The 27,399-nt window shown below is 43.3% G+C and overlaps 1 protein-coding gene across 1 annotated transcript; it reads right to left on the bottom strand.

The window, feature by feature from the left end:
* Window positions 1–1,500: 1,500 nt before the first annotated feature.
* Window positions 1,501–20,966, bottom strand: HAS2 (hyaluronan synthase 2). The gene is made up of 4 exons (XM_005516933.3): window positions 20,365–20,966; window positions 11,112–11,738; window positions 6,495–6,596; window positions 1,501–4,450 (listed from the first exon to the last, which is right to left on the bottom strand). The coding sequence occupies exons 2-4, from the start codon at window positions 11,736–11,738 to the stop codon at window positions 3,518–3,520; spliced, it is 1,662 nt and encodes a 553-aa protein (XP_005516990.1). The 5' UTR covers window positions 20,365–20,966; the 3' UTR covers window positions 1,501–3,517.
* Window positions 20,967–27,399: the final 6,433 nt, after the last annotated feature.

The raw sequence follows: 27,399 nt of genomic DNA, 5'->3' as shown, positions 1-27,399 counted from the left end.
GTAGAATTCATAATTTGTGGGGCATTTTTCAGCACCATCTGTCTATCAGAGGTGACTAAAAAAAATCTATTGTGAAAAATGTTCAAAACAGACCATGAATATTTCCTTTAATATGTTTTCTTCTTTTGACAGAGGTCTCAAAAATATATTTTCTAATAATGAAAACCAGGAAATGTTATTAAAAATCTTGATTTGTTTGGGAACACTTTCAATATGAACTCTTTCATGCTCTATTTTTCTGCTGGAACCTTTTTCTAAACAGCTCAACACATTGAAAAGAGTGACCCAGTCACAGGAAGGGCTCTGATTTTTTGGGTACTCAGTACCAGCTGCTGCTGAGTTATTTGTGCCTGGGGTCAGGATGGATGTGCTTGGAACAGAGATGAAATGAGCCTCCGTGAGGGTGGGAGCTGTCAGCACCTGCTTCAGAAAGGATGACAGGAGAGTTCATATCTCTACCCCAACCCCTTGCTTAAAGTAGGGGCGGCTCCAAGGTCAGACCAAGCATCTCAGGACTTTACCTAGTTTAGTCTTGAAACTCCCACAGGATGGAGGGAGGATGCACTGTCCTCGCAACCTGCCTAGGTGTCTTCATGGGGAAGAAGTCCCTATTCAAATCCAGGCTGAACCCTGAACCCTGAACCTCTCCCCTTTCAACTTGGAGTCTTTCACTGTCAAACCAAGCAGCACTGTGAAGAACCAGGAACCATTTTCCTGAAAATCCCCCTACAGGTGTTGGATGTGACCTTAGGGTCCTCCTGCCAAAGCCATCCCTCATCCAGCCCAAGCAGCCCAGGTGTTTCAGACCCTCCACTCCAGCCCAAACCAACCTGGACTGAACTTGCTGCAGTTTATCAATGATGTCCCTGTACTGGGGAACTCAATACTGGGCACAGGCTGAGAAAGCTGTCTCCTAAATAACTGACCTGTGGCAGGTCTGTGTGAGATTTCACTTTGCCCCATGTCCCTGCAGCAGTGGCTGCTGCCCATAACCTTCAGTGACAGAAAATACACAGCTGCACTTCAGCTGTGCCAGGGCAAAGGGGGCTTGACAAACAGTAGTAATGAGGAGCAGGAGAAGACCATGGACCTGTCCTCCTGTTTCCCAGGCTATGGAGGGTGATAATTTCCAGTGGACATGAGGGCATCAGCTCCTATGTAAAGTACTAAAGTACTTCAGCCATAAACTTCAAAGTGCTTCTCAAAAGGAAGTTGGATTGCTATTCCTGTTTTGTAAATCAGGAAGCTGAGGAAAAAGGGAAGGAAGTGTTTTGACTGAATTGATCTAGCAGTTGCTGACAGAGACTCTGAGTGCTGCCTATGCTCTGTTCTACCTCTCAGAGCAGGGACCATCCCCAGCCTCCTCAGGCTTGGAGGCATTGCACTCCATGGGCACTCCATGGCAAATTCCCACTTGGAAATCAGGCTGGTGACATGCAAACAACAAACTGTGCAGATTTGTGGCTTCAAAGTACAAGTGCTGGTGAGAAATACCATGAATTAGTCATAATCTTATCAAAAATATTTTATTTATGAACGTAACAATTATACTATACAACCTATATTGGAAATACATTGAATAATTGCTAGAATAAATACAGGCAATTAATTCAATCTTTTTATAGAATGAGAAGATTTATTTGACATTTGAATGTTAACCCAAGCTTTAACTTACATCATAAATAGTTAAAAGGCATAGTCAAGTTTTTTTGATTTTTACCGTTTCTCTTGCTTCTTTTTAATACTGTTTTATTTTGTAATCAACATGAATCAACTCTCCAATCATTAACATAATATTAGTATGACTTTCAAGCAACCATGTACCTCAAGATAATCAGACAATAAGGTAGTGTGTGTGCAGTTCATTCTACAGCAGAATCTATTCATGTCTGCATAAAAAAGAGAAGCTGAAAATGCTTCTGAGTTCTTTAAGCATCATATGCCGATTTCTGCTTTACCACAGTGCTTTTAATACCAGAATCTAAAAAGGGCAGCTGGTCTTTCTGTTGCTCTTTATAAAGTATATTAGGGCTCAATGCCACATTCCTTTGGCTGGTGAACATCTGCAGAATTTAGTCCTGAATATTATTTCTCAAAACTATGGTCCAAAATAAATGTCCAAGACTGATTATTAGGCACCAAGGAAGTGATGCATTTGCTAAGGCTTGATGTTTTCTGATAAAAAAAAATTGGCTTATTTTCTGGTAGATATGCTGTAGTTAAAAACAAATTATTTGGCTCAGTACTGGGGTCTGTATTACCCTGGATGTCAGAGAAGGTGATGTGTTTATTTCCTGTAAACTGTATGAAGGGCTCTGCGGAAGGTTTATAGTACAACACACACATTTTGAAAATGTTGGTAAGGTTTTCAGTACTAGCAGATTATGAACAACTATGACCATCAGTGAATTCAATAGCAGTTTCAGATGCCCAATATTTTTCCAGATCAGAAGTTTTTGACTGCTCAGGTCCCAAATAAAATCAGTGGGAGGCTTTCCATAGCAATGTCTTTTCCAGTGGCATGGAGGCCTACCTTGCCTTATTGTTTATTGTGCATGCCAGGGATATTAAGTTCTCAGCAGAGAAGGAAATTTCCCCTTCACAATGTTACCAAAACAAAAACCCCAAATTGCACATATCTACCCCTTTGGCCTTCTATTATGCACAAATATGCTTGTATGCAAAACCTGACAACTTTGGGCCTTTCCTAATAAATGCCTTAAAAGAGCACATTTAAATGCTTTTTCACAGAAATAACCATTCATTAGTTGCAAAAATGCAGAGACTTTTTATTATTTCTGTTGTGAACAATATCATTTCAGCAGAAATTTGGGGGGAGAATGTATGTTTTTTTTTGTCCCCAAATATATTCTAAAAGGCTAAAGAACAAAATGTTGGGGAGGCAGCTTTTTTTGGCAGATAGTAAAATATAAAATATGTGATTTAAAAAAAAAGTTGGCTTAAAAATACACACACACAAATAATACAATAATATAAAAATACAGCTCAGCCAATGGCCTCTTAAAATTTACCTTTGGCATTACATTTGGCAGCCTAAAACAAAAGACCCTTCCTATAAACAGAACTATAAAAAAAGAGAAGTTCATAAATTAGGTTGCAAGGGGTTGTACGGTCCTTTTCTTGTTTCTCCAAACTCCCTTTCTTTCTGTCCACACACATAAGCATGACCAGTGAGGTATATAGAACGTAACACTGTCAGGCATATGCACAATAAAAAAGTGCATAAACATAGAAGTTCTCCCCTTTTCTTGTGAACAGGTCGTAACTGTGTGGTTTGCGTCCTTCCCCCCTTGGAAACAAAAAAAAATATTTTTTTTTTCCTTTTTTTTTATTTTTTTTTCTCCTTACTTTGGCAGGATGAAAATGAACCCAGAGGAATATGTGTCCTATTCCCAGCAGCAGTGATCCATTTCCCTTGGCAACATATGTCTGATGCCACAGATACTACAAGGTCGTTGGGTTGCTTTACAACTCTGGGTAACTTCCCACGGAAACATCATACGTCTAGCACCATGTCGTAGTGTTGTTGCTCTTTCTTCCGCCTGCCACATTTGTTGATAAGAACCATGTACAAAGTCAAAAGCAAAACCCAGTAACATGCATAGAGTATTGTGCCAATGATGAGAACTGTCTGTTTTGACTCAGAAAATGGCTTTTTTGATTCCTTGTAAATAGTGAAAATTACGCCACCTAGGAGGATTGTAAACCAAATGGAGACTGGAATGAGTCCTATAAAATTAACTACAATGGTTTTCCTTCCTGACGTGCCCCACCCTGCTTTGTTTATCGTGGCAATTGCAAACATCTTTGCTGGCAGTAAGCTTGACATGTACAACACTGAGTAGAGTGACATGAAAACCATGACAATGTTGCCCCTAAGGAAGCTGGCAAAGGAAGACTTTATCAGGCCAACTAACTGAACTGTCAACAGGAAGAGGAGAATGTTCCAGATTTTTCCCCTGTAGAAGAGCTGAATGACTGTGGCAATAAGGAAGAAAGGAAAGAATCCAGTGATTACAGCTTCATAGGTCATCCACAAATGGTGCTTGTGGAACCACATGGCATTATAAAGCCACTCTCTAAAGTAGGATTTACTCCAGCGGGTCTGCTGATTCAGCCACCTGAGATACTCTATCGGTGTTTCCGTAAGGCACTTCGATCTAGCTGTGTATTTTGTTGCATAGCCCAGACTTAGCACTCTGTTAGTTAGATGCCTGTCATCTCCGAAGCTGCACTGGGAGCCCATAAACTCTTGATTGTACCAATCTTCCACAAATTCATGGAGTAAAGAGTTTCTGTACATTCCCAGAGGTCCGCTGATGCACTGTACACAGCCAAAGTAGGACTGACAGGCTCTTTCAATGTTAAATGCCATCCAGTATCTCACACTGCTCAGAAAGGAGATCCAGGAATCGTATTTGTTCAAAATCTGCAAAATAAAAAAAAAAAATAAATTCCCTTTAGATGAGCTCTTAAAACAGAAAATGCGCACATTGGATCAATAAGGAATTTGCTGAGACTGGAGTACCATTAGATGAAATGTGGTGGGAACCTCACTCCTGTGTCCAACTCATGGCAAATCCAGAAGCTATGCAAACATTTCAGCCAGGACATTTTCAGGAAGGGTGAGATGAAACCTTCAAATGTCTGTTTCACCAAGAAGTTCTTTTTTTCCTTGCAACCTTTCCTACTCTCCACCAAGAAATCTCCTTATTTTCTGAATCATTCTTCGTTCCCTTTTGCTCCCAGTTAAAGACCTGCTGGGTTTAGACTTTCCCAAGAGGAGCTTCGGAGTTCATGGCCCCCTGCTGCTTTTCTGCCCAAGCACATCTCTGGGACCCACAGGACTCCTTCCAGCCCTCCCAAAACTATGCTGGAGCATGAGAAAAGCTGAGCACATGGTCTTTTCTCTACATTTTTGGTATCATAAGGTTAGTCCTAGAGGTTTAACCCTGAACTATGTTCCCATATCCAGCATTAGGAGTTACTCTGAGGAGTAACCTGTTCTGTCTCTGCAGTACCAGCCTGTTACCTTGTCCCAAGATATATGGTAATACTCCAGTAGAGTCTTGCTCAGGCCCCATAAATGTCTCAGTCTTTCTGTTCTGCACAACCCAACTGCACAACCAGTCTGAACACTCAGTAGATGTAGGAGCGCATGCAGATGCGCAAGTCTGTGGCTTCACATCCAGGTTCTCAACACACACCTTGTGCCAGAGGATGTGACAAAGAAACGTGTGGATCTTTGGCCTTCTACAACTATAATGCATTGCCCTGAAACTAGAAAAAAATAATCTTTTGCTCTGATGATCCTAATTTCTGTCAGTTTTAATTCCAGAACATATTAGAAGCAGTATAGCTTGGGGATAGGCTCAAGCATGGCTCAAATGTATTTGGTGTATGCTGGAAAATGAACTGGGGGAAAAAAAAGCCCAGAGGCTTCATTCTGTCACCTTTCTGCACAGAGGACACACATCCTTCCAAATTCAGATGCTTATGAACCTTTACTGTCACAGCTGAACCTGTACTGCCTCCCCTCACTTGTAGTCACTCACACGTGCCTGGAATTTCACATGCATAGGCTGTGTACGCCTGGTTTGTGGACAGTCTAGAACTCCAAAGCTATTCAGGTTTCTGTGGAAATCCTAATTTCTGGAGTTACAAGCCACATGCCTGAAATACTTCTGACTACTCAGGTGTTCATTAGCAAGTTCTTGCTCATTTATAAGGTTCTTTCTCCTCTGTCTCACATAAAAAGCCCAACTGAGTATGGAGGACTGATCTTAAGGCCAACTGAAATATGCATACACATTTCTCTTTATAAATTGCAGCAGAAGCAGTTATGTCAAAGGGAACCAACAGCCTTTTGCTGTAGTAATCAGCTAAATTCAGTAATGCTGAAAAATCCTAACAAACATGGAACTGGTCTGACTTGGAAGTTTTCTATTGCCCTGCCTGACAGACATGGGAGACTCAGCAACACACAGAGTGCACAGTGCACAGTGTTTCAAAATTACTTTAATTTCTAGCAACCTTGGCTACTAGTAGTCAGTAAATATAATTGAAGTGCTTGAAGTTGCTGGACATGGCTTTGGGAGACCTATTCTCAATTCTCTGCTCCCCTGTAGCTTTTCTTTGGTACCTTGGTATAAGCAGCTATACCCAGACACTCAAAGATGCCACAACAGTCTGGACAATGCCAGTGCCCCCCTTTTCACATATAGGGGGGCAGAATATTATTTGTTTAATTGCTATGGTTGTTAAAACCATACAGTGCTCATATCCAAGAAGAGTTTCCATTCAATGAACTAAAAGATTAAGGTATGATAAGAGTGTCTATAATGGCATCACATATATATATGCACATAGAATATACACATAAATTATATTTAATGCTAGTTCAGGAAGAGGAATCTGTTGTAATGCAAATAGTTGCTGAAACACTTCTGTTATCTGAAAATTGTTGTACTCACCTGCACATCACCTCCAACTCCTCCAACCATTGGATCTTCTTCTAAAACTTTTACCATCTCCACTGATGAGGCTGGATCAAGCATTGTATCTGAATCACAGACCTACAAGTAAGAAAAAAACAAGAACAAAAATGGGTTAAAAACAAGAATTTTTTTTTCTGTTAACACCACAGAAGAAAATAAAAACCATGCAAGTGGTTATAATGACTCTAAATGCATTTTCTCCTGAATGCAATTAAATCTGACTTTGAAGTCTGCACTGATGTTTCTGTTAAAGGTCACTTGTACCAGGCAGCAAGGCATAGTGCTGCACAAAACACAGAGCTTGTTAAGGCTATGCACACAAACAATCCTCTGTATCAGCTCCATTTGTTTTATTGGCACACTGGACTGGCTTCTTTGAGTAAGATATGGGGCACTGCAGAGTAAGACGGTGTCTGTGGGCATGCAGCAGATTCCTGTTCTGCTCTGACATAGAATTTCCCTGCATAAGCTGCACGGTTGGAGCACCCTAGTCAGATGCTTCCCACTGCCATATAAGAGAAGGAACAAGGAGTTAAATCCCAGGCAGTTGTTATTAAAAAGAATAAAAAGCCAAGTAGGAGTCTGGGAAGAAATCTAATAGTCCTTTCACTCACAGAAGACTTTAGCAATTCATGTGAAATATTTATCTCGTATTTCAGAACAAACTCATTTTTAATTTCAGATGTATGATGTGTTACTAGTAGTGCAGGGATTTGACATTTGATGTAGAGAAATTATTTGCTATTTTCCTCTGGTATTCTTATGGAAAAATATGTAAGGCCAGAAGGCGTGAGTCCTGAAGTTCAGTACTCCAAAAGACCAAGGCAGAAGTAGATGACACACAAGGCATTTCAGCTACACAAACACTCCTAGTCAACTAAACACTGTGTACATTAGGAAATTGGCTTTCCCCTGGAGAGTAGGAGGAGGGCTCAGACAGGCTGGCTGGTCTGTGAGGCAGCTGGCATTGCTTTCATTTGCTTTGAGGAGAATGACTCGGGCTGCACTCTGTTTAAAACAAGAGGGTGTCTCCTTGCTGCAGTTCCTGCAGCTGAAAGAACTGGCCACACCGTGTGTGAGCTCATTTCACAGACACCTAGGAACTGGAGCAGAGACTGTCCCAGAAACACCCCTCTGACCAGCTGGATCCCACCCTACAAATTCTCATATTGCCTCCAATTTGTCCCCACATTGCATTCCTGTGACTTCAAATTGGGTCAGTAGGAGCAAGTCAGTAGCTCTGCATAAGCAGCATATTAAGACAGATTCTGCTGAGGCTTTGTAATGGGTGTGCTAATTTTGGTTTCCTTTCATGCAAACTTTCAATCAACCTAAGCCCTCTCACTGCAGGGGAGAGGTAACATTTGTCTCTGCTCTATGAAGGGGGAGGAGAGCACTGTGGCTCTGCTCTGGACCAGACTCAAAAGGAGGGGTTACCCAGGACTGTTGGACAGCATAGCTTTGGATGCAGCTGAGACTCTGCCAACATGCTTCCCTCTGTGCTCGCTCAGAGGGGGCCAAGAGGAGAAAGGTGATGAAAGCTCTCGTATCTCTGTCAGGAGAAAAGCCACAAGCATCTCCAGCTCCCACTAACTTGATGCATCCATCTTCTCTCCTCAATGGCCTCATCCCACAGCATCTTTTTAACCTGGCCAAGGTGTGACTCCAGCTTTAGTGGAAAACTGTCATCAGTGGCATAGGTGACAGTGAGCAAAACAATTCTGCTGAAGAGGGGAAATAATGCCTATCCTTACACCTGGGTCTTCCTGGACAAACCTGTTGCTGAGTGTTTTGCACAGGGAATCTGTAGTTTGCTGAATTCCCAGGGTGCCCAGGCAGTGACAAGCATGCCATTCCTTGTGACCATGAGTGGTGGGCTGGGATCAGCTGCCTCCCAGCCCCTTTGCTTTCCCTCCAGCACTTGCCACTTGAGCAGCTCCCACCTCATCAGATGTATTTATCTATAGCAGAAAAGCCTGCTCACGATCCACATCACTAATTTATTAGAGATGAGGGATCCTGAAAACTCTGACTTTTTGAACAAAATACCATCACATGTCCTGGGCATGGCAGTACAGTGGGTATGTCTGGATTTCTGGGACAAATCTAAGAAGCCATCACTTTCCATCTGGATGAGGTTTTTGCAGGTGAACAGAGGACACACCCAGAGAAACACAGACAGGAGACCAAATGAACACTGACACCTGGCTAGCCAGGGTGTGCCCAGGACAGCCCAAGAGACAATTTGCCATCTTTCCACACAAGGGCCGAGTGCCTTGTCTCACAGTTACATGAAAGGGACAGCTGACCTTAAGGGAGCTGTTCTGTTCCTTGCCATGGGCAGTGACACTTTATCCAAGCTGCTCTGTGTTCAGACAGCACTGGGCTGTCCACACAGGCACTTCCATCACACCAAGATGAATTGCACCCTGGCTACCTCACAACACTGCACTGATAATACCTGCCAGTTTAACTCCTCCACCTGATTACTTGCACACTCATAAACTCTTCTAGGATGGAAACAAGCCTTCACAGCAGTTCCCAGTACTTAATGAGACACCACTAATGAGTAACAGCTCGTTATCAGCACTAGTCTGACAGTTTATGATTGCCTGTTCATAATTCCAGGGTGTCTTTTAAGAACTATAAGGCCTACAGTTTTGGGGTTGGGCAGCAATGCTGACTGGCCACCTTTTAAAATGCTTAATCATTGATGCAGACTGCTTAGCCCTTGAAATATTTGGCTTGTTTAAAGTAATTTACCCTGGGTCACCCCAAAGGACCATTTGAAATATGTCAACTTTTATTCATTCATAAATAAAGCCACATTTTAGCTGCAGTTTTTTATGACTCTGCAGTAGCCAGGGCCACCAAAGGGCTGCATTTCTACTACAGATGTGACTGTAGATGTGACTGTGGCATTAGTCAGTACTGCAGACTGCACTCACAGCAGCACTACAGTCCCTGACAAATTCATTAGAACTTCTGAGCCAGGTCAGGAGTGTTAACTGGACAGAAATATATCTTCTATTTTCTGAGTTTTTGCTATGACTGTTGAAATAGAAACACTTTTTTCCAGGTTCCCTGAAATATAAAAGAGCTGAACTGAGTGAGGAAACTTGCAATGAATTTGCTTCCTCTCTGCCTTCGTTCTCTTCAATCTGGTATGTGTGTGTGAAGTGATTACAAACCCATGCTAATAAAGAAAATCAGCATTTTTATCCCATCATAGTTCCTCACAGCACAAAACCAAAGCACAGACAATGGAGAGCTTAAGCCCATTGTTTTGAAAGAATAAATCAGTTTCAGTTTGGGAAGTGGTAGAGGATGGGTTTTAAATCTTGGCCTTACTTTCCTAGCTCCAATAACAGAGTGATTCCTGGCACTCTTCAGTTTCTGCCCCTCCTGTGCACTGAAGACTCGCTGCTCCCAGCCCAGCTACTGGCAGCCTCTCCAGGTCCCTAGGACACTGCACATGGGGGCTGTGCTGTGCAGGGCGTGCACACACACCCACACAAGGCTGGGCACCAGCCCCAGAAACACATGTGGCTCAGCCATGCAGCTGCCCTGAGCCAGCAGAGAGCACCTCGTGGGGAGCTGCTGCTCCACTGCAGGAGACTGCTGGATGCTCTGAGTGTGGGAGAAGCTGGGAAAAACTGAGGGTGGTTCATTAAGAAAATCATCTCCCATTCAGTGGCATTAGTCAAATGAGCCCTCTTGGCCTAGATTTCTAAGGAAGGGTCCTCATTGTCCAGCCAGAGGATTTGATCCCACCTACCTTCCTCCACACATGACCCCTTCCCCTTCCCACAGTCAGCAGGGCTGTTTGCAGGAGCAAACACCTTCCATGTAGGTAAGGCAAAAACATAGACAATATTTCAGGGAATTCAAGGCAGCTGGAAAGATATGTGCCTCTGCTGCTTTGGAAACAGGGAGAGAGGACCCAGCCTAACTCATTTCTAAGTGAGTAGTGTGTCATAAGGGCCTTAAAGGCCAAGTTGCAGTGAGTGAGGTAATGCAGCTGTAAGTGATGAAGCAAAAGCTTCTTCAGGCTTTAGTTGAAGAAATTTTCTTTCAAATCTACACATTAACTCTTTTATTGACTACGCCACACAGCCTTCAAAGCCCCAAAAATATATCCCCATCTTTTTTACAGACTTCACCACTTCTTCAGGATATTCCCTAGTGAGACCAAATATCTGTCTGCTCGTATATGGGGCTGCTAACAAACTCACCAAATAAAGCCTTACTCGAGACCTTCACCTACAGGAGTTAAGATGGGGCTTTCAGGAGGTCATTGGCTTTGTCTGAAGCAAAACCATTTGGATGAGGGGCCAGTACTGAAGGCAGGGGAAGGATTTCAGATTCCTCCAGTAGCTGGTGCACAGATTTAAAAATGTCACAGATAGACTGGCCATTTTAAAAGGTAGCAAAATACCCTTTTAACGGTCAAGCTGTTTCCAAACAGACTGAAAGGAGCACTGTGTTCATCAGGGACTAGGATGGCCTCTAACATGCTGCACAAAATATACAAAAGCTGCTTTCTTTCAAAGTGTGTTTGAATTGGCACTGACCTGGTGCTCTAATACCTACCTGTACATAATCCACGCTTCTCCCCAGTGCTTTGAATGCTGTGTACATTACTTCTCTTTTTCCACCCCATTTCTGCATGATGCAAACGCTTTTGTTGGACAGGACCAGCTGAGATACGTGTTGCATGCTCTCTCTGTGAGACTCCTCTGTCTCACCCGGACCTTTGTCGTGGAAGTTATTACTCCAGATATAAGTGGCACAACTGTCCCTACCCATGATTTCAGTGAAAATGTCCATCATGTAAACGTCGTCTTCTGAGTTCCCATCAATGACCATAACAACTTTAATTCCAGGGTAGGTCAATCTTTTTACAGAAAGTAAACATTTTCTTAAGTAGTCAGGATCTTCTTGATAGGCAGCAATACAAAGGGCAACTGTTTTGTTCAGTTTGATTGGAGTCTCTAGCGACCGTTTCATTTTCCTGTGCTCTAGGTAGGCAAACAGGCTTTGGATGATGAGATGTGATGCCAGGATAGCACCATAGAGTCCAAAGGAGAAGTAGTAGTTGTCTGTTTGGATGAACTGGTAGCCCACAATATAAGCAGCGGTGATTCCTAGCAGGAGGGACACCCCAAAGAGTGTGGTTCCAAGTATTCTCAGGATACATATAAACCTCTCACAATACATCTGCAAAGAAGTAGAGAAACCATTAGCAGAGCCACCACTTCCTGATAAAAAGACATTAGGGGTGCATATGGCTGCAACACAGATCTCAGCATCAACAGATAAACCCTGAGCTTCTGGTTCTCAGACTCACTGCATCCCTTTGTTCAATGTAACATCTCTTTGCAGTACTTCCTCCATGTAAAGTACCATCCAAATAGACTTACTGTAGCAGAGATGTTTTCTGCTACTCTCAGTGCTGTCACAGAAGGTGCTGTGTCAGGATCTTATTTTGGCAGCCTGGGCTGGTTGGATAAGACACTCTGTCATATTATCCTGAGGAAGTTGGAGAAGGGGCTTTTCGGCTACCATTCACTTCATATGGCCATGGGAGAGTGGAACAGCTGAATGTCTGGGCAGCCCCTCCTCATCCCCCATCCATGTCATGACTGCATCCCGCCCTGAATTGTTTCTGTCGCTTAGTTATGTTTGCAAAAATATTGGAAAGACATTCTTAAAACAGATGCCTGAATGTATTTATAAGTTTTTAAACAGATGTCTGACTATATTTGTAATTTATATTTATATAATCAGACATCTGCTTTAAAAGGTCTTCTCAATACCATTGCAAAAATGTATTATTCATATAGCATGTACATAGACACATGCACACGTGAGCGTGTGTGTATTGGGGCTAAAGCTTAACTGACATTAAGTCTGTGGCAAAAATATGCATAAATTTAACAGAGCCAACACTCCAACCTGGACTCAGAAATTCGCTAGGACATCAGCTGATTCTGACCACTTCTACATGTTTAGGTTACCTGGCTGTAAAATCTTCTAACCTAAACTCTGGACTATGGAGCAACTGTCTGGCCTGGAGGGTGCTCTGGCATTCTCGAAACAAATGGACAGGCGGACAGGTGGAATCTATTGGTACCTAAATACCTTTTCTAACAATCACATTACCCATTTTACACAACAGCTTTCTCAGAATTGTAAGAAGTTAATGACAACATTTTCTGTCAATAGATGCATTTTATATGAGGGACATAAAACAGATAATGTCTGCTTAAGGCTAACCCAGCAAGTGTGTTGCAGGTCAATAAAGCTCATGCTTGAATATTTTGCTGAATTAGGTCCTCTCAGAGTAAAGGATTTAATATTTGTGTTTTCTTGCTATTATTCATATTTTCCTTGCTGTTATCATCTCACTCATCTGCTGCTTTTGTTTGTTTCACCATCTGTTAGCCAAAGCTAAAGCTGGAACAGGACTTCCTTACATCATATATGTTTTTAACTCATCCTTGAACAATTACTACCAAGATGCAGCAGCATAGCTGTCATCAACTATATATATGTCTGAAAAGTTACAGGCTTGAAACAAAAAAGTCAACACAGAATCACTTACATCATAAAAATAAACTAGGCAAGCATGAAGTTGGAGGTTACAAAGACTTTGTTTTTTTCCACTGGCTATTTAGGGTCTTAAATTCCAAGACAGAAGGAAGCCTCTTACATGTATATTTGGAGGCACTGTTAAAGAAATTGGACCCTATCTCTAGGACTTCCTTGAATACTTAAGGCTGGGATCTGACAGGTGCTGTAATCATCCACCAGCAAAAGGGACCCTCCCTGTTCTGGCCTGTCTGAAAATCTTTCACAGCAGGGGTCATAAAGATGCGTAATAAAAGACAGCTTACCACCATTATAGGTGAATTGAAACTCAGTGCCCAAAATATACTTGCTTTAGAAAACAGATTAAGTAATGGATCCCCTCTAGATTACCTCGAAGTAAAATAGCCCATGTGTTTACTAATCTCTCAAGCATGCAAAATGTCACAAACATCAAGGTAAATGTCTCATTAATGGTGCACTTGTACTCTGCTTTCCCATTTGGGGTCCTAAAGTCTGCTTATGTTAAGAATTCTATGGCTGAAATAAACAGGATTTACATTGAGATCTGGAGTGGCTACATTTGAATGACTATATACTGTAGCAGGTACCTTTTACATTAATTTGCTGTTGTTTTGCTCTACTTATGAAGTGTTTCTGCACAAAAGGAAAAAAAAAACAAACCCAAATTCTCTGATTTTGTCATTACAGCACAGATCCTCTCCATTGCAAAAATCCAGTCTTTTAAAATCAAGAAATTAATTTCTGATGTTAATAAAACATTTTTTTTTTGCATTTCACTGTCAACCTTAGCAAAATAAAGAGTGTTTTGATCTAAATTCCTGGCTTTCATCAAAGAAACCTTCGTCTTTGTATGTGCAACTGAGGGTTTTATGTATAGTCTTTTAATTGACTGAATCTCAGGGGAACTGAAAAAGTTGCTCAATATTCTCAAGATTTAACACAAGGTATTGATAGCTTGCCCAGCAGAAATGATCTTTATCAACTTACTGATACTGAAGCTAGGCAGCAGCTGCATCAGAGACTTTCAGATCAGACAGTGCTGTTATGAGCATCTAGCTTGGCCTGACACAGTGAAATATAATAATTCTATCCTGCAATTTGGATGCCTAAATCCCTCACAGGCACCTTCACCTAACCCCGTGGTCTGAACTCAGTATGAGTTTTACACAGACTCCAGCAAGCAGACCCAAGGTTTGCATGCACAAGGTGAATGAATGTAAAGAGCCTTCGAAGTCTGCTATTGATCAATTTGTTGTCATGACATTGCAGCTCTTTCCTTTCAGGGATGGATCTGAGCAGTGCTCACCAGCCCATCTAGTAGAACTGAAATGTGAAAGCCATATGATAAATCCTAACACCGTGCAGGCTGCTGCTGATTCAGTAACACATTTTGATTCACAAAGCTGTGCCAAGTATATAAGTGCCTTGTAGTGACTGTACAGTAGCAGGCAAGGAGTGCCTTTCTTTGGAGGCTCCTATGGAAAAGCATGACCAAGAAATGAACACTGACATCAGAGTCCACCCTGTGAACTGTTTGGCATTGTGTCTCTTGGCATCCTGATAAAGCCAAATATATATACAAAAAGAGTATTTCTCCTTTGTGATGAAGGTGAATTTGCTTCATTATTAACAACTGGCGTAAATAAAAGTTGTACTATTCTAACAATGCTTTCATGAAAAACATCAGATTAACAAATGACTGATACCTACACACTACATCTAATGATCTGGGCACTAGAGATCACACTCCTTTCTCAGACTGAATAATGCCTTAGATCTCAAATTAGAAGAACATAGCAAAATATGCTTCAGTTTTCTCTATTCTGAAAAATATTTAGGCTAGCATTTACCACAGCTATGGTACACAGATCTAACTTTTATAAGATCTAGACACTTGACTGAAATTCATCAGGTTCTTATGTCCTGTTTTGAACTGGGTCTTTACTCAGCAAAGAACACTGGTGACCTCCGTGTTTACGTAAAGTAACCAATTTTTCTTCCTCCAAAATCCTGTGGCAAAGTTCATCCACATGGCTATTAATCAGCTTTCATGCATCTCTGAGAGTAACAGGGGCCAAAGATCATCCCCTTATGAAGTCAGGAAGCTTATTTTGTTACTATTATGGAATAGGGGCAAATAGATATCCAGAAAACCAACATGCACTGGTGCCAGAAGATAGCAATATTATCTGTAGCCTGTTCAATTTTGCACCCTCTGTTGTGTAGCTGCTGTGAGGGCAAAGGAAGCAATCAGGTGGCATCGATTGATACAGGACATGGAACCAGTGACAGGGGTCAAACTGAAGTCAGGTTTGCTTGAAACACGTGGGATGCATATCACAGCATCATCTCTTTCAGAAATCCCCTCTCATGTGCAACGCTCAAACATTGCCACATAGAAATTCTAGGTTGCTTTTCCTCAGAAGATTAAAAAGCAAGAGAGGGAGACACAGAAAGTTTGTACCTAACATGTAATGATTTGGGAGGTTGTTTGAAAGAATTAGCACATTTAGAAAAACCCAAACCATAAATTGCAAAAGCCAGTATCTATCCAGAGGGCAGTAATAAAGGTTTGGTCACAAATGTGCTCATTTTTCCCTGTACTGGGCTTGGCTGAGATGGAATTATTTTTTCCCATAGCCCTCCAAGTGCTCTATTTTGTATTGGTAGCTGGGAAGTTGTTGATAACAGTGTTTTGGCTACTGCTGAGCAGTGTTCCCACAGCGTCCAGGATGTCTCTCCAGCATTTTCTCCCACACCAGTGTCCTATGGGTGGGCAAAGTCCTGGGAGGGAACACAACCAGGAAAACTGACCCAAACTGACCAAAGGGATATTCCATACTATATGACATCTGCTTGGATACAAAGCTAAAAGGAGGAGGGGGAAGCATTTGTTGTGACATTTGTTTTCCGGTACTGAAGCCCTACTTCCTGGGAAGTGGCTGAACATCATCTGCTGATGAGAAGCAAAGGACAAATCTTTTGTTTTCCTTTGCTTCATCCACAGCCTTTGCTTTATTAAGTTGCCTTTATCTCAACATAACAGGTGTTTTGCCCTCTCATTTTCTGCATCTATATCCTGCTGGAGGAGAGTGATAGAGCAGCTAGGAGGGCACCATGCAGCCAGTCAGGGTCAACCCACCACAGCCCCCTTCACTTTTAAAGGTTACAAAGAGCTGTGCCTCTCTCTAGACACTGGGGGATGTGGTCTCATCAGCAAATAGTGCAATACCACACAAACAGATCTGCAAAGAGAAACACCTGGTGCTGAGAGCCTAACTCCACCCTCCATATATTTTTGTGCTTCACTCTGAACTAAGCATAGTTGGACGCAATGGACTAAAAACCTGAAGTGTCCTCCAGAGGTATACCTTGCAATTAGTTTAATTCAAGAGGAATCCAATTTGGGTGTCCAGTTATTGCTTTGCAATAGAAACTCAAGCAATTTCGTTGAAGGGGGGACATTTGTAGCAGCAGCTTTGATAACACCTCCGCATTGAAAATAAATTGATAATACAAATCAACCTCACATATGAGATCCACAGATCAGCTTTGTCTGGAACCTTTGTGGAAACCAGAAGTGCTGAGCACAGAAAACCTTTGAAAACATCTCATTTTTATGTGCCTGTATGGAAGCTGAATTCTTGAATATCTATTCAACCTTAGTGCTGCGGCTTTGAATTCAGCAAAACATGTAAGTGTACCATTAAAGATAAGTGTGCACTTAGGTATTTTGCTGAAGAGAAAAATCACTGGATAATTTATCTTGCAGTTCTTTTGAAAAGGCATAAAAAATCTTTCTCTGAAAAGCTGCTATTTCTAGGACACTTGAGATAAAAATGCAAGTATATTTTTTACAAATTTATTGTAGAGATTAACCTCCTTATGAAGGCTGTTGGATATGTCAATGCTTAACCACTGCATTTCTTACATTAGAGAATCTAGAGTGGATCAGGGCCTAGACAATTTGAATTTGCTTCCTAGTGTTGTCATTCACCTGTTGGGTGACCTTAGATACGTGAATCCACTTCTCTCTGTCACAGCTTCCTCAGCTGTAAAAGGGAAATCATGATAATGCAAGAAATTTTTGGAGGTCTATAAAACCCTTCATAAGGCTTAGGTTACTCTTTTTGTGCTATATGAGATCCACCTGTTCTCTAGTTCCATATAAATGCTTTTAGTCAAAAAGCTCCGACAAAAACCAACACATCCCTTGCTATTTTCCTTGTCTATATTCACCTGAAGGTATAGTCTATGGGGATTTGTCTGTCTAACAAACATGCAACTCTAACTCAGCAGGATGCCTGAGGTCAGTGAGGTGGGCACCATAAAAGCACACACGGCTTTAAGTGCATACAGACAGCAATGGCTATTTTGCACACAACTGAAGGAAGAATGTAATCTTTAAAAGTCTTAATACCCATTTCCTTATGAGAATAATAGCACTGACTGCCACAGAGCAGCTGCTTCAATGACAAGAGTGTAAGTGCCTGCACACACTGTATCTGGGCCTATACACACACTCTCTGGGAGTACATGGTTACAATTTCTCAGACAATTTTGAACTTCATTATTAGCCTTATTCTGGTTGCAAATTAAATCATATATCATTGGAGTACAAATTACTGTAGGTACATATTAATCATAAGCATAAGATAGCTTAAGCATAAGTCCAGACTCCCTCTTCTGTTCTACAAACTGCAGAGAGAAAAGTGAAAAGTTTTTCTCTATCTGTACACCTTTATTACAGCACAATTCCATATCTGGAAATTTTGGTTATTTATAACTTCAAGATTTTGTGTGACTATTGATCTTCTGGAAAGGGCTCACATAAGACTAAGGTTAACTCTGAGGTTAAATTAAAAAGTAAAGAACAAGATTACTGATAATGGCAATCTCTGTATGCACAGGCTTTGATCAGCAAATTACAAATCTCCTATTTGTTCAGTGGATGTTTCCTACTAAATTGCCCAAATTTAATGTCTTACAGGTTTGAGTAACCAATGTGGAATGAATTCTGTGGCTGCAGGTTGGATTTGACATTAATGTACACAATAATACACTAATTAAATTAAACAAAAAAAAATCAAAAACAAAACAAAAGAAATTCCCAGACAAATGCTCCAAGAAAAAAAACAATAAGTAAATCATATTTGTACTCAGATAATTTGGATTGTGGTTAGGCAAAAATCTAATTTAGAAATGTTTTCTGGTTGATGGTTATAAAGTCCATGGATGCTTTTGGCACAAACCTATTTCATGCCTTAATCCAGCAAATAAATAATTATCTAGGGTACACAGTTTATAATCTTGTAATTTGTTTATGAAGCACAGGTCATACCTTGTTTGACTAAGACCCACTGCACTGAATGGAGGAATACTTTGCTGCTCTATACACTAATCTTGAATAGCAAAAATATGAAGCAAATGAGCTTTCATACCACAAATATGAAGATCTGAGTTTTTTCCTAGTGAACATGCCTGGAAAACTCCACTGAATCAAATAGAGTTGCTTTTCCTACTGGGAAAACCTTGACCCAGGTTTTTCTACACTTGGATGTAGTGTAAGAAAGATTTATTACCCTTATCTAGCCCTCAAAAGAACTCCCAAGGCACCCACATTACACACAATGTGTGCTTTCAAAAAAGTGCATGGGTGCCAATGGAGAAATGATCCCAAAGGCATAAGACTATGAAGCTGAGCGAAACATGGAGAAGCAGCTGTGCCCTAAGAGATCTGGAGTCACTGCAGTCCTGCAGAATCACAGAACCCCTAGGGCTGGAAGGGACCTGTGAAGAATGTGGAGCCCAACCCTCCTGCCCAGGTATGGTCACCTGGAGCAGGTGACACAAGAACGTGGCCAGGTGGGTTTGGAATGTCCCCAGAGATGGAGACTCCACAACCTCCCTTGGGCACCCTGTTTGGCTGTCCTGCCACCCTCAACATGAAGAAGTTCTTAGTCCTTTTGAGATGAAACTTCTTGTGTTTTAGTTTAAGGCCATTGCTTCTCGTCCTGTCGCTGGGCGCCACCGAAAAGAGTCTGGCACCCGCCTTAGAGAGATACTTAAATGCATTCATGAGATCCCCTCTCCGTCTTCTCTAGACTAAGACAATTCCCATCAGGAGCGCTGTACTGCAATGGGGTCCTCTCGGGGCAGGGAAATGGGGTAAATTCCCTCCCAAGGGCCGATGTCCCCTTCTGCCAGCATCGCTACGGAGTCTGGCAAGGCTCTGACGAGCTGGCTCTCGGCCGTGTCCGAGACACAGGAGCCGCCGCTCCCAGAGAAGCCGGGCAGGGCTGCTGGGGACGGAGGGCTCTGCAGCCGGGCAGGAGGCGCGGGACCCCGCACTGGCCGCGGGCTGCACACGGAGCGGGGGACCCCCGGCCCGGCGCCGCGGCCAGCGGGGCGGAGCGGCGGCGTCACCGGGCGGGGCCGGGGGATCCCCGCGCGGCCACGTCACGGGGCCCGCCCGCGGCAGCGACCCGGGCCCGGCTGTGCCGCCGCTGCCATCGCCCCGCGCCGCCGCCCCGGCGCGGCCCTCCCTCGGCTAGGGAGGGCCCGGCGCGGGCGTGAGGCGCGGGGGGCTCCGGGCAGCCCCCGCCCCACAGCCCTCGGCCCCCGGTCCTGCCCCGGGAAGCCGCCCTCCCCTCCCCGCGGCGCCCGGCGGCCCGGCAGCGCTGTCCGAGGCGGGACGTCAGCCCCACGCCCGCCGCCTCGCCGCCTTCCCTCAGTCCCAGCCCTCCCTCCGCTCCTGTCGCGTCCCCGCCCGGCCCTGGATGCGAAGGCGAGGGGCGGCCGGAGGGAATCCGGACTGGGCTCTGAGCAGGTCTCGCCTTTCCCGCTGCCATCAGCGGAGCGCCTGCCCAGCCTGGGCTCGATTTTATTCTAATTTCAGAGGGTTTATGGGGCGTTTGGCTTTTTTTGGTTTTTTGAGTTTTGGGGGTTTTTTTTGGTTTTTTTTTTTTTTTTTTCTTCCCCAGATCTTGAAGCTCAGCAATGTCTTAAACGGATTACACGGAGGAGGGGTTGAAGCTGAAAAACCTCATTCATCCTCACGACGGTCCTATTCATTGCTGAAATAGGTGTAGCGTAGGAGCCGGTAAGATCCTCCCCCAGCCCCACTCGTATTTTGGGGATCTGTTCCAGCTTTCCTCCCTTGAATAGTGGGGATGGGAGGAGGGGGTCTTCTGCTCTTGAGCTGACAGAAGCATAATCATAAATCACCTACCTTGTTTGTCCTTCTGTCCTTTGGTCATAGAGGGGCTCCAGCCAACTGTGTGGTCTCACGTAGCGTTGCTCCCGCTGAATAGTTTCCAAGTTTGAGGTAAAAGAACAAATCGCACTTTTCAGGGACTTACTGAGACGCTCAGAAATAAAAAATAATTAAAAATGAAAATAATAAAAAAATCGTGTAAGGCTATTCAGTCCTACTCATTTTCTCCCACGTGTTTTCACAATTATCGTGTATTTGTCTTTCTCTGCTTCAGTTTCTAGCTCAAAGTTGTGGGATTTTTTTCCCAAATAATAGTAATAATAATAATAATAAAATAATAATAATAATAATTAAAAAAGTTAGGAATAATAAATTAGGAGTTAGTTTCTCATGGTCGAAGCTGAAGATCTTATTTCAAACCCGGCTAGCCAGGAGCCTGGAGAAGTTGTAAGGCAGCGTCTGAAAGTTTGAGAGATCAGCATCAGATAAAGTCTCTTTGGTGATACCTTGCTGCCCGAGTAACTGTTTCAATGAGGTTTCTCAGCAGCAGCAGCAGCAAACGGGTAATATTTTCCAGACGTCTTTTTCTTTCCTGCTGCTGCTGCTGCTTTTCTGCCTCTTCCACGTTATGGGGTCTTTTAACAAGGGAGACTTGACTTGTTTTAATAGGCGGAGGATGGGAAGAAGGAGGGAACTCCTGTAAGGAGGAAAAAAAAAAAAAACCCAACCCTCCCAATTGCCATGATCTCAGCCAAGGACCAGTTCAGCGCCAGGAATTTAATTAGCCAAGTTGCAAATTTTTTCAGAGAAATACAATACACATATGTTGCCACCAACTGGTTTCCTCTTCATGTCCCGCAGTTGGGGGAACCCCCCACCTTCCCCACTCCCTGCATCCTTGGGCTCGGGCTGTGGGATTCGTCCCTCCCACAGCCACTATTCGGCTGGGACAGTTTTTGCTGCTGCTGGTTTTTATTAATAAGGGAATTGTGTCTATGAATGGATGAACTTAGCAATTTTCAATCCTGCTTTACCCGTTCACTCTCAGGAAGATTTGTTGTAGTAAATCCCCTAGAAAGCTCCCACTGATATTAATACCCATGCTTATTGTGTTTAAAACAAGCCAGGAAACATGTTAGGCCATTTAAAAACTGGGAAATTGTGGTGTGGGGTTTGTTTTGGTGTTTTGGATAGGTTTGGTTTTGGTTTGGGGGTGGTTTTTTTTGTCTTGTTTCGTTATAAATTGTGTCGATGGTTCCCGGTTAGCCAGGGGCACCAGCAGCTCGCAGCACACCCCATTGCCGCTTGCCGGCCGCTTTCAGCGGCTCCTTGTGCCCCGCTCTGCCTCGCAGGCGGCTTTCCCCGCTCGGCGTGCCCGTTCCCGCTGCACGGCTCTCGGAGCGGCTCTGGGTGGCGCTGTTGAGGCGGCGGAGCGGGCGGCACGGCGGGGCTCGGGGCTGGCGCTGCCGCGTCCGCCGTGCCCTGGCGGGGACCCGCGCGGGAGGATGGCGGGGATCAGCTTCCCCTTCCCCCGTGCTGTTTGCTCAAGGACCGCAGAGGTCGCCGCTTTGGGGCGTCGAGCCCGCAAAGGGAACCGTATCCAGACACCGTTGGGAAATCCGGAGATGACTCTTCGCCGACTTATTGCCCCTCGTTACCTTTTGCTGCGGGAAAGCTCCAGAGCGTTCTGGGGGCTTCTTGTGTGCAATAAATGGTTTAAAGCCGGTGGTTACCTAGGCTGGAGATTTTTTGAGTACCTACTTTGGGGAAGTGGTTACAGTTACAGATGTGTTCAGTCGCTGCCACGGGGACAGTGGCTTTAGGATGTGCATTGAAGCTCAAGCCGAGCTCCTTGAACGATCAAGCTGTCTCAAATAACAAATCTGATAACAGTTTAAGCCAGAGTTTTGTGGGCAGTGTTAACCTGGCATTGCCAGGGAAACCAGCTGTTTCACCCTCCTCCTCACTGTCCCTTTTCCTATATCAGAAGAGCTGTCCTAGGTTAGAAATTAGATGTTTGGGGAGAGGGAGCAGCAATAAAATAAGAAATAACTTGGGCTGGATGAAGGTATAACAACTGGCAACAATCTGGTTTTTGATGGTTTAGAGTGTCCTTGAAAGTACAAGCATGACTTAACAAGCACAGAGTCTATCGGAGCTTTCAGGTATTCCTCCCTCTCAGATCTTCCTCTCATGGCAGCTCCATTACTGCAACCACCTCCTAATCTGTGTCCCAAAACCTTTAGGTACAGAGCCCTGCACACCTCTGTCATCAGGCAAGGGACATAAAGCACTGTCTGCTGCAAACGGGCAGAGGGCAGAAGGGTGTCCAGTGGGCTGCTTGATCTCCCTCTCCACAGGAGCCACCCCATTAAGCAAGTATCTGATGTAAGCCAGGCTTATAACACGATCACTGAATCACAAAAAATTCGGTGCTGGAATGGACCTTAAAGATGATCTAGTCCCAACCTACCCTACCACTAGACCAAGTTGCTCAGACCCCCATCCAGCCTGGCTTTGAGCACTGACATTGTGGGTTGTGGCATCCACAGTCTTCATGGGTAACCTGCTCCAGTGCCTTACCACTGTCACCGTGAAAAATTTCTTCCTAATATGTAATGTAAATTTCACCTTTTTCAATTAGTACCCATTGCTTCTTGTCCTATCACTCCAGTTCCTGATGAATGATGAATGTTTGTCATTTAGCCAAGCAAGAGGCTACCTCAGCAAGCTCTGCTACTGTTGTACACATAACCAAGTTCTTGATGTCTGAGTCCTAAGGTGTGATTTCCTGGCATCAGACTTTCTCTGGCACTGTCAGAGACAAGAGGATTAACACAGGTGTCCCTAGTCCATCCATCCATGGCTACTCTCAATACTGTGCCTTGGGGCACTGGTGCTACCAACCTCGTTTGTGTTCCTTGGGTTCTTGATGGCCTTGTCTTGATTCAGGGATATTTATGTCCTGCACAGAGGACTTCACATCTAGGATAATTTCTGAAATGAGGTTTCAGGGGTAGGGTGGGTTTGTTTGGTTTGGCTAAGAACTAAAGGTTATAGATTATTTTTTTCAAGTGAGCATTTGTTATATATGAAATAGTTTTTTTTGTTTATTTGTTTTTTGTATTCAACCTTGTAATAGTTGCATTTGAAGACTGCATGTCTCCTCTACTCATGAATGTGCATTACTCTGGAAATACACAGTATCCCATTGGCTTAATCCCACGCTGCTTAGGTTTGAACAGGGATCAAGAGACAGTAGATCAGAAGCGCAAATTTTTGTGCAGCAATAGCAGCACTTAAATCACACCAAAACTTTGCTTTAGAAAATGACATAATGGGAAATGGTGAGTCTCTCATGTCTATAGCTATTTCCTTCTCAGCCATAGCTCATGTTGTGTGATCACACTGTCAGAGCAAGTGGGATAACGTAGGTCGGGAAGTTAGGTTTGCCTACCAGGAAGGAATTAAAAGTAGGAGGATATGATTAATGCCAATCCACATAGTGCTATAGAAACCAGATGTAGATGTGTTTCATTAGAAGTATATCACATCTACATTTATATGTTATGTTATGTCTACATGGTTACCATTATCAAACAATCCTGTCTCCTAATTGTGATTTATAGTCACAAGTAGTGAGGAAAAAGGAATTCTTGGCCGTCACTGTCCATGGGCATAGATTGTCACCAGGAGAATAATCTTAATGAACTAATCTGACTTAATCTTCTAATGAGGCAATGAGTTTGTTTGGGAGAGATCAAACAAAATATATTTTTGGGGGAGATTAGCATAGGCTATGGTTAAATAAATTGGTTGCTGCAGAGTAAATTAGTGGATGAATTGATGGCATGTAAGCCACTCTTCAGCAACTATTGAGTACTCAGTTTTACCCTGAGGGAATGGCTCCATGTGCATTTTTCCTCTCCTTTCCTGTCACCCTTAAATATGTGAATACTCACCCCCAGCATACACACATGCTTGAACCAGCAGAGTCTGCAGTTCTTCACTGATCCCTTCAGTGACCTGTGCTGAAGGCAGCTGCAGAGCACCATGGCCATTCCCTACATGCATGCGTGAACTGGCCGTGCAGGGCGAAGGGGTCGGGGCTGCTCTCGTGGAAATGAGCAGCCAGTGCTAGCAGACAGCCCTAAACAGCCTCTTCAGGAGCTCTGCTGCCAGGAGAACAGGAGCAGATCTGGTCCCCCAGTGATGCTGAGGTGGCTGAGCCCGCTGGCGCTGAGGGCTCTTATCTTGCATTGTCTCTAAGGTAAGGATTTACATGCACCCTTTTATTGCAGATCAGCTATTGTCTAGAGCTTATCAAAAAGAAAAGCAAGAAGCAGACCCTTTGCAATGCATTGTTTGTCTTCAAATGAGAGAAAATAAAGATCTTTGTCATGTAACAGTGAAAAGCTAGAGCTGGAAGGTAGATGTATTCATGCTAGACAGAAGGCACATTTAATAGCAAGCCTTCTTTAAACAGTTATCTGAATGATGAAGGAGAGGGGTGGATTCTTATGTTTTGAAATCCTCTGGATGCTATTTTGGAAGCTACAGTTTAGTCCAGTGGAATTTATTTGGCCCAGTACAAGAATAACTGGATGGATTTCCATAACAGGCAGGTCAGACAAAGTGATCCAGCAATTCCTTCTACTTTTAAACTCCATGGAGCTATCAACAACCAGACTGATATGTCAGGTGTGTTACACACCTATTTTCACATGTAGCAAATTCTGCTGGAAGTGAGAGAATTACAAAAAACCATATGGAGGTAAGTGAAAGCAGAATCATGCCCTAAATTATGATTTTATGGTAACTGAGAATCCACTTGAAGATTTTAATATAAATATCATGGGCAGTTTAAGGCATAGAAAGACTGGGTGCAGACAGACCTAAGACTCTGTGGTTGTTTTCACCATATATAGAGCCATTTTAGTGGCTTTCAATGTTCTAGAAATTTAAATCTAAGGTTATTTATATGCAAAGATTTATAGGGTCCAGAGAAAACCATTGGTACTTAAAATTAAATCACTTTTGCAAAATTGAAACTTTCCAACAATTTCTTTTTAATATTACAGAGTGTCTTAGTTTAGGGCAAATTAGGAAGGAAAACTCCAAATGGGGATTTCCCCAGGGAAATGCCCCTCTCCACTAACTGGTCCGGGAAAAGAAAAAAAATTCCTTAGAGAGAAGTGGAAAAAGCTGTTTATTTAACAGAAATTGAGTAATATTAAATAATAAAACCTCTTGCTGTTCGATGGGATGGCAAGTCTAGGAAGAAAAGTCCTTTTCATGTGGTGTAGCTCGGCTCGCTCAGGTTCTTATCAGTCCCTCCGGCGCTGGAAAGTGCCGAGGCCCAGGCCCTGGTGGGCCACAGGCGTGAGCTCCCGGGGTTTGGCTGGGTGTTCAGTCCAGAGCAGGCTTGCACAGATCCAAGAAAATTGGGAAAAAAAACCAAACAAAGGTCCAGGGAACTCCTCTGCCTCAGCTAGCTAAAACTAACTAAAAGCCAGAGAGAAGCTCTGTCCCGCTGTCTGTCCGTGCTGCAGACACCACCGTCCAAGAGCGGGATGTGTGGGAGTGATGTTTTTCCTTAACACAAACTGCGCGCTTCTTCTTCCCCCTCTCTTGCTCCCAAAGCCAGTCTTAAAGGTGCAGAACTTAATATATAACATAAACCAGACGATTGGGGATACCAGTATCATAAAGTCACCCCAGGACACAGAGAAAGCCATAACTTGAAGCAAGTTAGAAGTTAATAGCAGGCAGGTTCAGACTAGAAACAAGTCATGCACATTTGGATGTGTCCAGAACTCTTGGCTAGAATGGACTATGACTGTCAGCAGAAATGCTTATCAGGATGGTTTGAAGTAATGGGTTTTAGTGTGCAACCAGCATGGAGCAGAAGGAAAAGCAGGTCAGTTAGAGGTTTCTTTTGTGAAGTCTAATTTAAGAGAAATAACTTAATCACATGCTTATAGTCTAATGTGACAGTAGTGAGAGTCCAGTTTAGAACATCTCAATATTAAAGTAGAAGCGTTATGGATCCATACATAACACCACATGAAACAAAGAGCATATACAATTAAAGGTAGATCTATACACAGTGACTCTGCTACTGAATTAGACTGACCAGAGCCAGGCAGCTCAAGGTTGGCATGTGTTCATTCACACAATTTTGCTGCTGCCAAGCTCCTGGCAGGGCTGACCTTTACCAGTCTGGAGAGTCTGACTATCCCTGAAGGGGACCAGGTCCCCCATGGAAGAATGCCTGGGCCCTCATCTCCAGTGGGCTGCTCACAGGATGGGGAAATACTCCTCTACATTCCCAGACACCTTCAGATGGAGAAACTGGAATGAGTAATGGGTTTTACACATGCCAGTATAGTGGTTTTAGAAGCCTCCATGACTGGTTGGGGGCAGTTCCTTTTATTAATCTCCCTTCTCCCTGGGCAGAGTACTGAAGTGGTGCAACCAGTCACAGCCTGCTTGCAGCATTGCCCTGGCCTCTGAAAGCCTGGTTGGTGCAGTTGTTCTCCCAGTAGTGATGCCAGTAGAGGCAGTGCATTTCCCAGCCACCATATGGGAAAAAAGGCATAGGGATCTCTAAGGTGCTTATTTTTTATAATGACAAGAACAACAAGAATAGCAACAACAACAATAATACAATTTTAAAGTAATTTACATTAAATACAAATTTTCATTGACTTTAAATTTCTATTGGAATGAAATTTTCATTAACTGACATAAAAAAAGAGCAAGTGAGGCTTTCCTAGAGTGTGTGAGATTTAGGATTTTATTAATTTTTAGGATGCTCTTTTATCTATTGTTCGTGCTTACCAAACAGTTCAACCAAAGTTGCCATTTTACCTAAATAATTGTGTGGTCTCTTGCTTACTTCCCATGAACACATATTGCAGATCAGTGTTAGGAAGGTGAATATGACTAAATTGATAGGCCCTCCCAACCATCACCAGCTTCATGAAAGGTGGGTCACCATCCTGCAGGCATCTGAGTACAACTACCCCAGGAGACCTCAAGGAATGC

Source organism: Pseudopodoces humilis, chromosome 1 (assembly GCF_049639895.1).
Source record: "Pseudopodoces humilis isolate 2021_Gansu_Grassland_sample_001 chromosome 1, ASM4963989v1, whole genome shotgun sequence".
Classification (NCBI taxonomy): Eukaryota; Metazoa; Chordata; class Aves; order Passeriformes; family Paridae; genus Pseudopodoces; species Pseudopodoces humilis.
This window is presented reverse-complemented; position numbering and strand designations above follow the sequence as displayed.

Excerpts from the sequence above, each read along its gene's own strand:
- HAS2 (XM_005516933.3), bottom strand. The coding sequence starts at position 11,738 with ATGTATTGTGAGAGGTTTATATGTATCCTGAGAATACTTGGAACCACA. Across the intron at positions 6,597-11,111 it reads GAAGCGTGGATTATGTACAG|GTCTGTGATTCAGATACAAT; the intron begins GTAGGTATTAGA and ends TCTTACTTGTAG. Across the intron at positions 4,451-6,494 it reads GAGTTGGAGGTGATGTGCAG|ATTTTGAACAAATACGATTC; the intron begins GTGAGTACAACA and ends TTTATTTTGCAG.